Here is a 15,234-nt window from a genome sequence, read left to right as displayed (position 1 = left end):
TATTGCTCGTGTTTTTCTTGCACATGTGACTGTTCTGTGTTGACTCTATTTATTTCGATCAATTTGTCCTAATTGTGGACAGGTACCGCATTTCAATTATTGCCATGGAGAGAAAATCAACAGTATTTGCAAAAGTTGCGGCCAGTTCATAGTTTATCGCTAAGCCAAACAATTTGGAACGCTTAATAATAAAATTATTGAAGGATTTCATCCATTAGGATGGTTTTTTGTTAAGGATGTTAGCTTTAGTTAGTTAATTTAAATTTTCATCATCATAAACATCCTTAGTTCTCGTTTAATCATCATCATCGCTTCATGATTTTGAACATTATTTTCGTCTCTATTTTCTAAGTGATAAATTTTTTTTTTGAGCTTGAAAAGCACTTAAACATTATCTAAATAGAAACACTTTATTTTATAAAAATCTTTAATACATTAAAATCCGAAAAATCAAGAACATTTTTGCTCCCAAAACAGTCATCATTGAGTTGAGATGAATCCCTAGAGGATATAACGAACAAAATTATTATTATCGAAATGATTTCTGTTTTATTTCTTTCCCAAGGACATGCTGGCTGATGGCTGGCAGAGAGGGAGGATATAGAAAAGGGAGAAATGAATTTTCGAAAAGTAAATGACTTCGTCCTTGAAATGAATATTTCAACTAAAAAAAAAAAGAAGAGAAACAGAAATATACTGAAAAGGGCAAAGAGTAGAAGGGGATTTAAGACTTTATAGAGAGAGAGAGCAAATAAACATTGGTACACAAATTGCCGCTTGATGGTAAAGAACCATTAATGGTGGGCGGTGAAGTGCAACAGTAAGCACTAGATTAATTTGCTAGCTGTTATATGTACACGAAACGGAAATGGATGCATTTGTATATTCTCTTTGTGGATATTTTTTTTTTTATTTTTGCTTTGAACTATCAAAGGATTAAATAAAGACTTTTTTAGTTTTTTGAAAAAAAGGAGAAACATGATGCTTTAAAAGTACTTGAGTGTTTTAAGATTTGTTTAGTTTTAGAGATCTTTGAAGGAATACGATTTGGTTTTGTTACAAAGAAGTCTTCTCAACTAAGAGATTGACACCACTATAATTGACGTTCTGATCAGGAAAATGCTTGATTTAGTGATAATAATTTAGCAATGTTATCCCGTAAACAGCATAAATCTACCATTTCTGAATAAATCCAAGACATCATTAATAAGAGTATCCCGAAGAAAATCAACAGGACCTTTTAAGATCTCCAAATCCATCGAATACGACATCAGAAGAAAGGTTTCTTTAAGCTCTAATCACGAGTGAAAACCAAAAAGATCTTTGACGTCTGGTTGCAGAGTTATTGGAAAACAAAGTTAGATTTTTTTTAATATTCGGAAGCAGATATTTTTGGACTCAAGTCTCGAAATGAGAAAAATTCTAAATCTATTTTTTTTTTTCAGATTATCGAAAAAAATGAATTTTAAAAAATTTCTTCCAAATCCATCGATATCAGAAGAAAGGTCTCTTTGAGTTTTTTTCAAGGATAAAACCTAAAAATGTCTTTGAATTCTGGTTGTAAAGTTATTTGAAAACAAAGCTAGATTTTTTTCCCTATATTCGGAGGCGGTTATCTTCGGGCTCAAGCCTCGAAACCAGTTTATGTTTGAAGATATGACGTTATGGTGTACAGGTCTATCAGTTTAGGCACAAAAAATTGATATTTAGTTTTTTCCAAAAAATACAAGCCCCTTGTTAAAAAAATGCATTTTAAAAAATCAAGTGGGACATCAGATGAAAGGTCCTTTTAAGCTCTTTTCATGAGTGAAAACCAAAAGTTTCTTTAACGCCTCGTTGCAGAGTTATTTGAAAACAAAGTTAGATTTTTGAAGTGAAAACTTCTTTAGTATCGTAGTGATTTGAAACAAGATGAAACGAAAAAGCGACACGAAAAATCAATTGATCATAACTTTTTTGTTTTAATAGATAGATGATTGTGCAAAATTTCAATTAATTTCATACTCAAAATTCTGTGATAACGGTGAAAAGATATTCTTTTTCTAAACACGTTATATCTTTTGATCTAGAGCACATAACAAATCTATTTAACTTTAATACGCATTCTGATAATATTACCTTTTACTTAATATATCACATAACGGTACCTGCTCTACAAGTTATATAATCTTTAATTAAAAAACTTGAAAAATACCTCAAATCACCTGTGAAGATTTGTTGCCGAAGACCAGCCAGCAGTAGAGGAAGTACCGAAATATCAGTTTGAAATTTCGACATGGTTGGCTTTAAAAAATTCTTACTTTTTTTGTAGGCATGGTAGAAATATGATTGAAGCGTCATATAAAAGGTGAAATAATAATGATATAAAATTTATTATAGGTTGTCTTTTAAAAAATGGATTTAATGGCGTTAGAAGAGAAAAGAGATTTTTTGTTAATTGCTTTTTTTATGAAAACTAATTGGGTTAAAAAAATTTAAGCTCTTTTTGTAGATGTTGTATAGACATGGTCGATATAAATATTTTGAGCTGAAACAATAAGCTTTCAGATGGTATAAAATTTATTGTAGGTTGTCATACAAAAAAAGTGATGGAATACAAAAAAGTTATATTTTTTCGTTTGAATTTTCACGTGTGAATTGCACACATGATTTTTTTTCGCACTCAAGTCTCGAAACGAGGTTAAGTTCAGAGATATGAGTTCATAGTGAAAAGGCCTATTGATTAAGGAACAAAAATTAAAAATCTATTTTTTCAGATTTTCGAAAAAACAATGCCGAAATAAAATGCATTTTAAAAAATTCGCTCCAAATCCATCGAGAGAGATATAAAAAAAAAAGATCTCTTAAAGCTCTTATCACGAGTGAAAAAAAAGTTTCTTAGACTTCTATTTGCAAAGATATTTGAAAACAAAGTTAGGTTTTCTTCATATATTCAGAACCAGATATCTTCAGACTCAACCCTCGAAACCAGTTTTAGTTTTTAAGACATGAGTTATTGCACACGCCTTTCTATTGAGGAAACGATCCAAATATTACGTTTAAAAACTTTACAATATATAAAGTCGTATTCCAAATTAATCTTCTTACAGAATAAAATACCCAGAAGTTTCTTTCAAATCGTATACAAAACTTTCGACCTCTTTCGAGTCAACTTTATTCCTTTAACCCAGCATCCGTTTTCTGTGTGTTTTTATCTGGTACTACAAGTTTGAAGCAAAAAAACGCACACAACATTGCAGAAAAAAATACCAGAAAAAAAACGGTTCTTGAACGATTTATCATTTTTCCAATTTCAGAATGCTTGCGGTCACTTGGAGAATCACATTTCACTAAATTGTTACCAATCTCGTGTTTAAAACAAAACTCTTGAATTCGATACGAATGCGAATGGGACATATCTAACAGAGAAGACTCACGGGCATTTTTTTCCCTCCCGTTCAGTTATCTGAAAACGATATGAATCTCAATTTCTATGCAAAACATTGCAAAACAAAATGTCGACCCACTCTCTACCACCCAAACCCACTTAAAATACCCCTCAAGGACATGTGACTTTGTGTAGTCCTGGTATAACTGTGGTTTAGAAGAGAGATATGGTTGTTTAGCATATTGCGAGTATAACGTGTGCCAGTGAAAGTCGAACTGAACAAAAAAAAATGTTGACATGAGCTAAAGCACGGTTTTCGAAACCGATCAGTTGGTCCGCCACAATCGTTTTGTTTTGATTGGAATGTTTAGAGCAGGGATTTTGAAGGATTCCGCAGGATACTCACGTGTCATGTTTTTTGTCGCATCCTCTTTAAAAAAGTTTTTCAATAAATTTCCATGTAAAAATGCTTAATAAAAATGGATTCCAATAAAAATGTACCCTTTTTTTTTGCATTCAAACTCCTAAAAGGGGTAGAGGGGGGGACATACATACCCTTACAATTTTTTATTGTGTTACCAGTTCTATTTCAAGGGGACCGTGTACGTGGTATCCTCTCTCGAACATCACAACAGATAGTTAGTCCTGCCAGCATGAGAATCGTTATTTTTTGTTGCAAGTTCTTGTTCTTCTTTTGATTTTAAAGTTTACCGTTGTTTTATATGTGTGGGTGTGGAGCGGGTAGGAGGTTATAAAATGTTATATGGTAGAGCATCCAGGACCCCCCTTTGGCATCCTATGCGCTATGCGGTAACTGTGCGGTTCGACTTTGAAGGCAAACAAAGCATTTTATCACGCAATATGTGACAGCGGGATGTCGCTTTGTCATTTTTATTGTTTTGCACACATAAAGGACACCATTCAGCATACACACAATGACAATATATATGGCAAAGCCAACCCCAGAGAGAGAGAGAGAGGGAGAGCGAGAGAGGTGCTTGTATGTTAGCAGGAGGTATATTCTCTCGTAGTAAGGACATTGAAAGTATTAAATATTCTATTTATGATTTATTCATTTTGAGCAAAGTCCTTTTATTCTTTTTGTGTTTTTTTTTATAGAATGTCCTTGTGTTTTTTTTTTTTTATATTACAATGCCACTGGTTGGGTCACAATATCACATGGTGTAATGAAGTCCTTATGGATGTATATTTTTTTTATTTTTTTGTTATATTGAAGATGGCAGCGTTAAGTAGATTGAGCTTATTTTTATCAACAGTTTTCATGGTTATAGGCGAGACTTTATATTCGGATTATAGGCTATTTTGCTTGGAGATTTTTTCGTTTTTATTGAATTTCATTGAAATGTAAGTGGGCAATCAGTAAACAGTTAATTTTATGTTGGCTTTTAGGATCTGTCAAAGTTGGATTTAGCGATGTTTTACGATTTATTTAAAAGCAATTTAATTTGTAAAGCTTTTTTTGAGTGCCTATAAGAACTGAAGGACAGTAAAAAAAAATAAATAAAAATAATAAATAAAACAAATGTGTAAAAGTATTCGATGAAATTAATATTTCTATTAAATAACTTTTTTAATGGCGTTTTCGATTGGCAGTCCGGAAGCGTCCGGAATCATTCTGAAATAAAATGCACGACTGGGGCCGCACGTACTTGCTCTTGTAGTTCAAAGTATCTATATCTTAGATAACTATTGGAAATTAAATTTTTTTTCAAAACTTTTTAGATTTTTTTTTACACTTCTAAATGACAAGAAATATCTGTCTGCAAATTTTGAATAAAATTGGCTTAGCCTTTGATGAAATATACGACATTAACTAAAAAATACATCAATTTGGCAGAAAACGGCAACGCCATACCGTTCTAGGAAATTTTTGTGAAAAACTAAAAAAGCTGTTTTATTAGACTCATTAAGACTATAACGAATACCAAATTTAATCGAAATCGTTAGAGTCGTTTTCGAGAAAATTGCAATAACTCATTAACGATACACGGGAAGAGCCGACATTAGCGATTAAAAAAAAAGAAATTGTCATATTTCCACTATCCGTATTTTTTGAGAAAAACTAAAAACGCAGTTATATTAGATATACGTACAGCATTACTTGTGTCAAATTTAATCAAAATCTTTAGAGCCGTTTTCGAGAAATTTGCAATACCTCGAAAAGTTTGTATGGGAGGTATACGTTCTAGGCGAGATATTAAAAAACAAAAAAAAACAAACCTTGGAAATTACGAAATAATCATCTGTACCAAATTTCAAGAAAATTCGTCCACCTGTTTAGGCTGCAGCTTATTGTACACCTTTTTTTGACGACGCACAGACGCACAGACGCACAGACGCACCGACGCACAGACCGACGGACGTCATGACGAAAACCACTTTTTCAGACTTCTCCATTATCGTAATGTTAGTTTTGATTAAAACCTCGAATTATTTTTTTGACACGAAACCAATACTTGCCCTATAGAGCAAGTAAAAATTTTATTCATACAAAACTGTCAGTTTTGTGCAAATAAAACGCTTTCAGAATGATTCCGGACTGCCAATCGAAATTACTATAAGCTAATTCATGTCATTTTTAAAATTCATAACTTTGTTTTCAAATAACTTTGTAACGAGTCGTCAAAGAAACTTTTGGTTTTCACTCAAGATAAGAGCTTAAATAGGCCTTTCTTCCGATGTCTCACTCGATGAATTTGGAGGAAAATTTTCAAAATGCTTTTTTTTCAAAAAGGTGTTAACCTTGTATTTTTTTTTCGAAAATCTCAAAAAAAAATAGATTTGCAATTTTTGCTCCTAAAAAAATAAGTCTATTCTCTATGAACTCATATCTTTATAATTAAACTCATTCCGAGATTTGAGTCCGAAGATATCTGCTTCCGAATATATATTAGAAAAAACTCAAACTTTGTTTTCCAATAACTCTGGAAGCAGAAGTCAAAGAAACTTTTGGTTTTCACTCAAGATAAGATCTTAAATAGACCTTTCTTCCGATGTCTCACTCGATGAATTTGGAGGGAAATTTTTAAAATGCATTTTTTTCGAACAGGGGTTAACCTTGTATGTTTTCGAAAATCTCAAAAAAAATAGATATGTAATTTTTGCTCCTAAAAAAATAAGTCTGTTCTCTATGAACTCATATCTTTAAAATAAAACTCCTTCCGAGATTTGAGTTCGAAGATATCTGCTTTCGAATACATTTTAGAAAAAACTCAAACTTTATTTTCCAATTACTCTGGAAGCAGAAGTCAAAAAAACTTTTGGTTTTCACTCAAGATAAGAGCTTCAAGAGACCTTTCTTCCGATTTCTCACTCGATTAATTTGGAGGAAAATTTTTAAAATGTATTTTTTTTCGAACAGGGGTTAACCTTGTATTTTTTTCGAAAATCTCAAAAAAATAGAATTGTAATTTTTGCTCCTAAAATAATAAGTCTGTTCTCTATGAACTCATATCTTTAAAATAAAACTCATTCTGAGATTTGAGTCCGAAGATATCTGCTTTCGAATACATTTTAGAAAAAAACTGAAACTTTGTTTTCCAATAACTCTGGAAGCAGAAGTCAAAGAAACTTTTGGTTTTCACTCAAGATAAGAGCTTAAAGAGACCTTTCTTCCGATGTCTCACTTGATGGATTTGGAGGAAAATTTTTAAAATGCATTTTTTTCAAACAGGATTTAACCTTGTATTTTTTTTTGAAAATCTCAAAAAATAGATTTGTAATTTTTGCTCCTAAAACAATGAGTCTGTTCTCTATGAACTCATATCTTTAAAATAAAACTCATTCCGAGATTTGAGTCCGAAGATATCTGCTTTCGAATATATACATACATATTAGAAAAAACTCAAACTTTGTTTTGCAATAACTCGGGGAGCAAAAGTCAAAGAAACTTTTGATTTTCACTTAAGATAAGAGCTTAAAGAGACCTTTCTTCTGATGTCTCACTTGATGGATTTAGGAAAAAAAATTATTATTCATTTTTTTCGGCAAGGGGCAAAATAGATTTGTACTATTTAAATTTTTTTGTACGTCAGCACGAATTTATAAATTTTTCATAGGTAGTTTGCTCTTGATTTATTATGTAAATATGTAGGTTCTTCAACAAAAATCAAATCACTTGTTTGCTTCGGTGTAAAATTAGAAATTTGCCTGCGGCCCCAACTTCCTTTATCGATATTACTATTAAAAATTTTGATTGTACTGATAATATTGATGATATAATGTTCTTTAATGAACCTTTTGTAATTTTTGTTCGGATACACTTTTAATTTAAAGTAATTGCTTCTATTTGCAGTAATGACTTTTGCATTACTGTAATGTAATTAATGATTTTTTTTAAATTTGATAAAAATATACTAATTCAAATTTTAAAATGCATACAGTACAAATTTTCATTGAGTACAGTAAAGTTCAATAGGAATTTTCTTCTGACCAAAAACAAAAAAGTGGTGTAATGATTTTACTTAATTTCTTCTTCCTTTTTTTCCACATTTACAAAGTTTATTGTCAAAATTCAGGATTAACAGAACTTATTGAAACAGTTCATTACGAAAGTAATACAGCTACATTGTACTTTATAAGATTTGATCAAGACTTTTTAAGTGACTTCGCCAAAAATCATCCCTTAAGTCCAGTGTCAATAATTCAAGATATTGCTTGGAATAATAGAGAAATTACCAACACCGTTTTAATAGTGCAAGGTAACAAAATTTCACCTTATAAGGACCAACTTCTGGAAGTTCTGATTGAAAGAATTCAAGTTAGGAACTTTGTGATTATATCAACTGATACTTTTCTAAGTCTGAGGAAGTATATTTCAAACTTTTTCGAAAAGAAATTCAGAAGAATTCTTGGACAAGTTCACAATGATTTGTATGCTTTCTTTCCCTTTTCTGATCAACAAGTCCAGAAGCTTGAGAAAAATGGAATACTTCCAAAGCATTTAAGCAATCTAAATGGTTACACTTTTTGTACAGTTATTCAAGATGATATACCAAGAACTTTTCCATACAATGATAAACAAGGAAAACGACAAGTTGGAGGATCATTTGGAAGACTGCTCATCGAATTTTTCCGAAATCATAATGCAACTTACAAAGAAGTTTTTATCAGCAATTCGTCAGAGTTAAATATAACAGCAATAAAGAATGCAACATCAATGATTTTGGACAGAAGCTATCCGTTAAAAGTCATCGGTTGGGTGATGAGGGTACCGATACATGGTTACGTCAGTCCTCATGAATACTTTTTAAAACCTTTCACATTCACTACATGGTTATGGATTGGATTAACCTTGATCTATATAACTTTGATGAAAATTCTTTTGAAAAAGTGTCTTGAGAAGCCCTTAGAAATTTGGGAGAGCTTCAGTCAAACGTATCTGGCTTTCTTGATGTTATCTTCTGAAAAACCTATTACAACTGGATATCGTTTTCATCTTCAGATCTTTCTATTTTCTTTCATCATTGGAAATATTTATGTAATCTTTTTTACGTCATTTTTAACAGCTTTCATAAAAATTAAACAATTCGATACTATGCAAGATTTAATTGACAATAATTTCCCAATTTTGGTATCAAAGTTTGACTGGCAGCACATTTGTAGACCTGATGCTTATTCGCAAGAGTTCCTCAATTTATATGTTCCTGTTGATCATAAAATATTCTACCAAGAGCTTCATTCAATGAAGAATACAAGTTACGCCTATACACTTGGTTCTGATCGAAATGATTTTCTAATTAAAATGCAAGCATCTGTAATGAAGCCTTTATTTCGAACAGCTCAGGAAATAAAAGGATATTATATGGTTGGTTATATTTTGCCATTCCATTCACTTTTTAAGGAGATTTTAGATGATTTTGTTATAAGAGTTAAAGAAACAGGACTAACGTTGAAATGGGATGCTGATGTTGTTTATCTAACTCCTTTAGCTGGTTTTGAAATTGATAAGGATGCAAATGGTGGTGAGATATTTTTGCATGTTCCATTGAATTTGAGACATTTTGAATTTGCTTGGAGTTGATTAGTTGTTGGCTGGATTGTGGCAGCGATAGTTCTTGTGGGAGAACTGATTTGTAATAGAATTGGGTCCTGATGTTTTTATATTAATTTTTACGGAATTGAGTTAAAATTGTTTAACATTTTGTAGTTATATCGATGATGAATGATTAAAATAAAATCTACAAACAATTTATCAGAACTCGTTACAGTTTTTCTTTTGTGCAATTAGAATTTAGATGATGATGGTAAAGATACCAATTCTCGGACTTGTGATTTTTTTTTTTAGTTTGTGAGTTCTGGCAGCCCTTTTGCACCCAAAATTTCTTTATTCGTAGAATTTTCTGTATCAAAATAACAATTTTCATTCTTGTATCCAAATAGTATTTTTTTTTTATTATTGGGCTTGATACATAATTTTTGATGATGTCTGGCAACCCTATGTTTCCACTATTGCCTTCTGTCAATTCGGATTTCTCTTAATTATCTAAACTAGCTTACTTACTATTCGACTTAATTCAATTATAAACTGGACTGATTCATGTCATTTCTAACCGTCTACAGCACAGCCAAAAGAATGGTCATCTGTTTGAATGATATGTATGAATGTTTGTGTGTTCATCTATTCCATCATAACTTCTAAACTATTCATCGTAATTTCACAAAAAATGTTTTGTTGAAATCGTAAAACTTGTCCGCTGGTGATGTATAAAAGCTGTAGTTGTATATTTATAAGTACGTACTGTTAAAATATATTTCTCTAAAAATTGGTTATTATCAATGCACCTTCAACGTTTTAATGCCAGTTAAACTTAATGAAATCATAGACTATCCATTAAAAAAAATCACCAAGTTTTACCTTCATTATGCATGCTTTTCGAAACAACATAATAGAAATGGCGCCCGGGTGAAATTGTATAATTATTGTTTTTAGAAAATGATTGTAGTTTTCTGATAGCTGACTGTTAATCTGGAGTAAATTGGAAAATTATTCATTATAGTGTTCATTTACAAACAATCTTAAATTAAAAAATGGCGCCCGGGAAGTGATTTCCGTAAAGAATACTTTTACATAAAATCATGTATCATTTAACTTTTCTTAAAAAACAGATGTAAAAATACTTCTCCACTTCAACTTTAAATAAATCTCCTTTAATATTTCATCACATTTCGAATTCTTAAATAAATAAAATTCATCCAAGAAAAAATAATGATGTATGCATTGCAGTTATTCATATCCCTTATAACAGAGGAATATATCCTTTATATGTCAATAATTCCCATTCTCCTTGTCATGGATAACACGTTTTTGATGCAAATGTGCGTGACCCCGCAATATATTACATTACAAATACCAAAGTTTGTCTTTTTTTTTTTTGCTGCTGTCAGAGCCCCCCACCATTATATTCTGAACTCTAATAGTATTTGTATGTAATGCTCCTTTTTGAAGGAAAGGAATTTTCTATATCTAGCAAAAACGACTATACGACTACAACGACAAAGTGCGGCATTATTGAATAGTTAACATATTTTTGTCATCCTTGTCTCTTTTAACCCGCATAATATGCATATGGGGCTCTATAGGATCCTGTCAGCTGTAAAACAGCATACTTTGTATGCAAGGAATGCGATTATAAAACATAAAGGGAATCTGAGAGTTATCGATGAATGGAATTCAAACATGCTCAGGATCACACAAAACCATTCATCCTTGTTTTTTTATTTTTTATTTTCGTCCTTCTTATATTGAAAGGAAAGTAATTTTTTTTTTTTTTGAAAAAAAAGGGACACATAATTCAAAAAGAAAAATATCCTTTTTGGCATATAGTATCGATTTGAAAAAAGAATCTCTCTCTTTCTCAAACTTTAATTTGACTTGAGTGGATATTTTTTTGCTACTTCCTGACAGAGTATCCTTATAGCCAAATCCTGACCTAGATTTCAAAAACCATCACACATTTATATTTGTTCAACCCGCCTCAGGACCCCCAGGAGATATCAGTTTTTCTGTTACAAAATACGAAACCGTACAAAAAAATTAGGTTAGCTTGTATGCATGTCCTTCATTCTTCAACACGAAAACGAGAAATGTCTGACTGGTGAGGTTCGCCTTTTTCGCTTTTCACTTTTTTCCTTATACTGACATTGAGTGATATGCTTACATTCCGCAGGAAGCCCATTTCTCGTTTTAGAAAATGATGTAAACACCACACCAATGTGTTACTCCACACACACACATCAAAGCGGTGAAGTGTTTTTACTTTTGTATGTTATGTAGTATTTGAGAAAATAAAAGGAACCCAAAAGCAAAACCCATCGCACACAGAGAATTTTCATCCTTTGCACATCCATCTCTAGCACTCAAGTATCCTGCCATTCACTTTTAGTTTAGCGTGTGTAATTGTAACCAGCGGCAAAACTAGACATACTCCATTGCCATTTCACTATTCTAGATCCACATATACTGAGCTGCATTAAGAGCACCAACGCGTTGGAACGTGGTGTGTGCTGCAGAAGACAGGGCAAAGACAGTTATAAGCAGGGGCGGCTATTGCATGGTTAAGGTTTGAGATTTTAATTATGCTATCAAGGATTCTAAGGCAGAGACTGAGAATTTGACAGCTAATTTTTATAAAAAATTTTTTTTACAGAAATGGCGCCCGGGAAGAAATTCAAATCATTTTCAAAAAGTGGCGCCCGGGAAGTTTTTTTTTTTTTTTTTTTGCTAGTGATTTTAACCCAGTAAGCTAATAGTTTACTATAAATTAAAAGTAATTCAGAAACTTTATTGTAAGTGCATTGATTTGTTAATAGTTCAATTTTAAAATGGCCCGTGAGGAGATTTTCAATGATAATATTGAAGGACAACAAGATAGTAGGGTTTTAGTACCGAAAAAAAATAATGAATGCAAATTTACTAACCAAAATAAATAGTAGAATCATCAAAATGTACCTACGCAAATGTTGATTTTCATAAAATTGAGGACTAAAAAATGGCGCCCGAGCGGAAATATTTTCTTTACTTTTAATTATTCAAACATGATGATCTGGTATCTTTATAGGGATAAGAAATAACTGAGGAACTAAATTATAAGAGTTAACGTTCATGTAATTTCTGTTAAAAAAAAAAAACAAGACTCCAGGGTTTCGTTAAAAAAAAACTATATGAACTTTTCTTAACAAAATCAAAAAGTCGTAGAAAATATACAGGTGCTTGGTTGGTGATTTTCACTATCATCTAATAATTTGAACATGGTAGATGGATAGCTTTCTAAGAATAACTAGAATTCACAAACTAAACTTAAACTAAAACATGTTCAAGAAATATTTGATTTAAAAATGGCGCCCAAGAGATGTGCAGTTGGTTGATAACAAAACATTTTACTTCATCGAACTTTAATTCATCAAGGTTTTAGTTTCAAAATGGCGTTCAGGGAAAGACAAAATGTGTAAAGGTCATAAGCTTCTTAACAAAAATGATAACAAATTTAAATGAAATAGCACTTGCAGTTGCAAAGTGTTAATATATGCAAAATAACAAACTGGCGCCCAAGAAAAGTCTTCTGGATTTGATCCTTTATTAAAATTTATAAACTAGAAAAATTCTTCGAACCCATTAGTACAGGTAAAATAGTACATAAAAAAAATTGTTACACTAATGAAACATGGCAAAAAGTTTGCTTTTGGGATAAGAACCAAGTCTATAAAAAAAGTTGCGTGGAAGGGTGTTTTTTTTCGTGAACAAGATTGAGGGAGTGAAGGTCAAAAATAAACTGAAAAAAATTGTTTGTCGAATATCATCATATGACACATGTATCGGACTTATCGCGGATTTTTCCTATTTCCCAAAAAAACACCCTTTAACCTAAAATACTTGTATAGACTGTTCAGGTTCTTAGTTTCTGTTATAAATGAAACATTTTTACCAAATTTCATTGGTGTAACAATTTTTTCCTAGTTTTTTGTGGTATTAATTGACATGAGTTTCATAAATTCAAAATGGCGTCTGGGAAGAGTTTTTAAATCTGTAAAAAAATGTAAAAAAATAAGTGTTGGTTAGGAAAAAAGTTGATATCTAAATGGCGCCCGGGTAAAGAAATTTTTGCAATTTTCTATAGAAACTGTGAATTTTAAATCAAGGAAGAATTTAGAAGAAGCTATTATAGGGGAAGTCTCAAGGAAATCACCGGGACGAAACGCCAGTATTAACAAAGGTCAATTGTGACAATATCACAAAAACATTTTTTAACGACGATGGGGACCAGAAAATTCATAGTGCATTGCAAAAGTTAAAAGTGTAGTCTTGAGTAGCATTTTTTGTTTTTTATTTCCTTATTTTCCCTTCCTCAAGACGCTCCTGGATTGTGAATATAAAAGTAGATACCAACGTTTGTTGTTTGGTTTATATGCGGTACTGGATGGAGTGTATAATTGCATGATGGAAGACAGTTAACGAGAATCCTTTTAGCCCGGTTTTTGATTGAGGACCCCATAAAATAAGAGACGTCATCTGCCACTGCCAGAAGCAATTACTTGCAACTCTTCTTCTTTTGCTTCATATACCCAACCCAACCAATAACACCAACATAAAACACGAATAGGTTCTGCTGCTGTCCCTGTGACTAACCGACTGAAGGATCTCCATCATAGTTATGCTTGCTTGCAAAGCAGAAAAAAAAACATTAAGGTACGTGTAACGCGTGTCGTTTTTCGTATATCCTGCCACACTCAATTATTTTACGAGAGCCAATAGAAGGATGTACTTCATTAGCTTTGTTCTTTGGTGAAAGAAATAATTTATCTGCCAATTAAATAGTATAATCGCGCACATGGTGGAGTTGGTGGAGAGCCAAATGTGCGCTTTTAATTATACAACAATGATATTCCGAGGGCTTTCTCGTAAATGATACTTAACAAACAAGAACAAACCAGTCAGTATAATTTCATCAACATAATATACCTTCTATAGTAACATCCAGGACTATAGCGTATACAATATACATGCCAACTATAAGGACTAAGGAGCTTGATATTATTTATTCCTTTTTGCTAAATCAATGGCTAATTAATTATTATTATTCCAATCCAATAATTAACTTGATTGGTTGCTTGCTTTTCATTTTCCAACTGACTTCGATATATTTTCACTCTGCTGCTTTTTCCACTAATAGGAAGCCTGGTGATGGTGTGTTGTGTCAGCAGAATAGTTTTTGTGTTCGAACGGGTGGTTTTTGTTATGAAAGTGTGAGAGGGTGGAGATGGAGGAAAAAAGGAAAGAAATTGAAGGAAATTATTAATGAGGATTACGGGTTGTTATTGGATTTTGCTCATTAAATTATATTTTTATTGCTGGGGTGGAACAAATTACATAATTCCCGTTGTAAGATCTAGAGATTAAGTTTTTTTTTTTTTCTATTCCAAGAAGGGAGAGAAATCGAGAAAGGATTTATTTGCTTCATTAAGACATACATAAGCTAAAAGAAATACAAAAAAAAAAGAAGGAAATGAATAATTATTTCAACTCGTAGCGGGAGATTAAGGAATAAAATAAGCTGATTCGGTAGATTGATAAAAGAAGAAAACAGACAGACAAACAAATTATTAGAAAACCAGGATATGAGGATATTAATATGGATATTTTAGGTTAAGTTAGGATTCTTGAACAAAATCGAACTCGAGAACGAAACTTTTTGTAAGAAAACCATTTTGGTTACTTTAACGTCAAGACTAATAAAAATTCAAAAAAAAAATTGTTTGAATAAAATGATTTTTTTTTTTTTTTTGTAAAAATAAATTTTTCTAAACGGATCATTTTTTTTTTTTTCGTGGGAAATCTTGAAAAGATTCTA

General features: G+C 31.6%; 1 protein-coding gene across 1 annotated transcript; it reads left to right on the top strand.

Moving 5' to 3' along the window:
* Positions 1–7,760: 7,760 nt before the first annotated feature.
* On the top strand, positions 7,761–9,410 carry LOC129908417 (uncharacterized). Its single transcript, XM_055984875.1, has 2 exons — positions 7,761–7,791; positions 7,906–9,410. The coding sequence occupies exons 1-2, from the start codon at positions 7,761–7,763 to the stop codon at positions 9,408–9,410; spliced, it is 1,536 nt and encodes a 511-aa protein (XP_055840850.1).
* Positions 9,411–15,234: the final 5,824 nt, after the last annotated feature.

The sequence above is a fragment of the Episyrphus balteatus genome, chromosome 2, assembly GCF_945859705.1.
Source record: "Episyrphus balteatus chromosome 2, idEpiBalt1.1, whole genome shotgun sequence".
Classification (NCBI taxonomy): Eukaryota; Metazoa; Arthropoda; class Insecta; order Diptera; family Syrphidae; genus Episyrphus; species Episyrphus balteatus.
This window is presented reverse-complemented; position numbering and strand designations above follow the sequence as displayed.

Bases quoted from the DNA above. Each gene is read 5' to 3' on its own strand.
- LOC129908417 (XM_055984875.1), top strand. From the start codon at position 7,761: ATGCATACAGTACAAATTTTCATTGAGTACA. The intron at 7,792-7,905 runs GTAAAGTTCAAT...GTCAAAATTCAG, and splicing joins ACAAATTTTCATTGAGTACA to GATTAACAGAACTTATTGAA.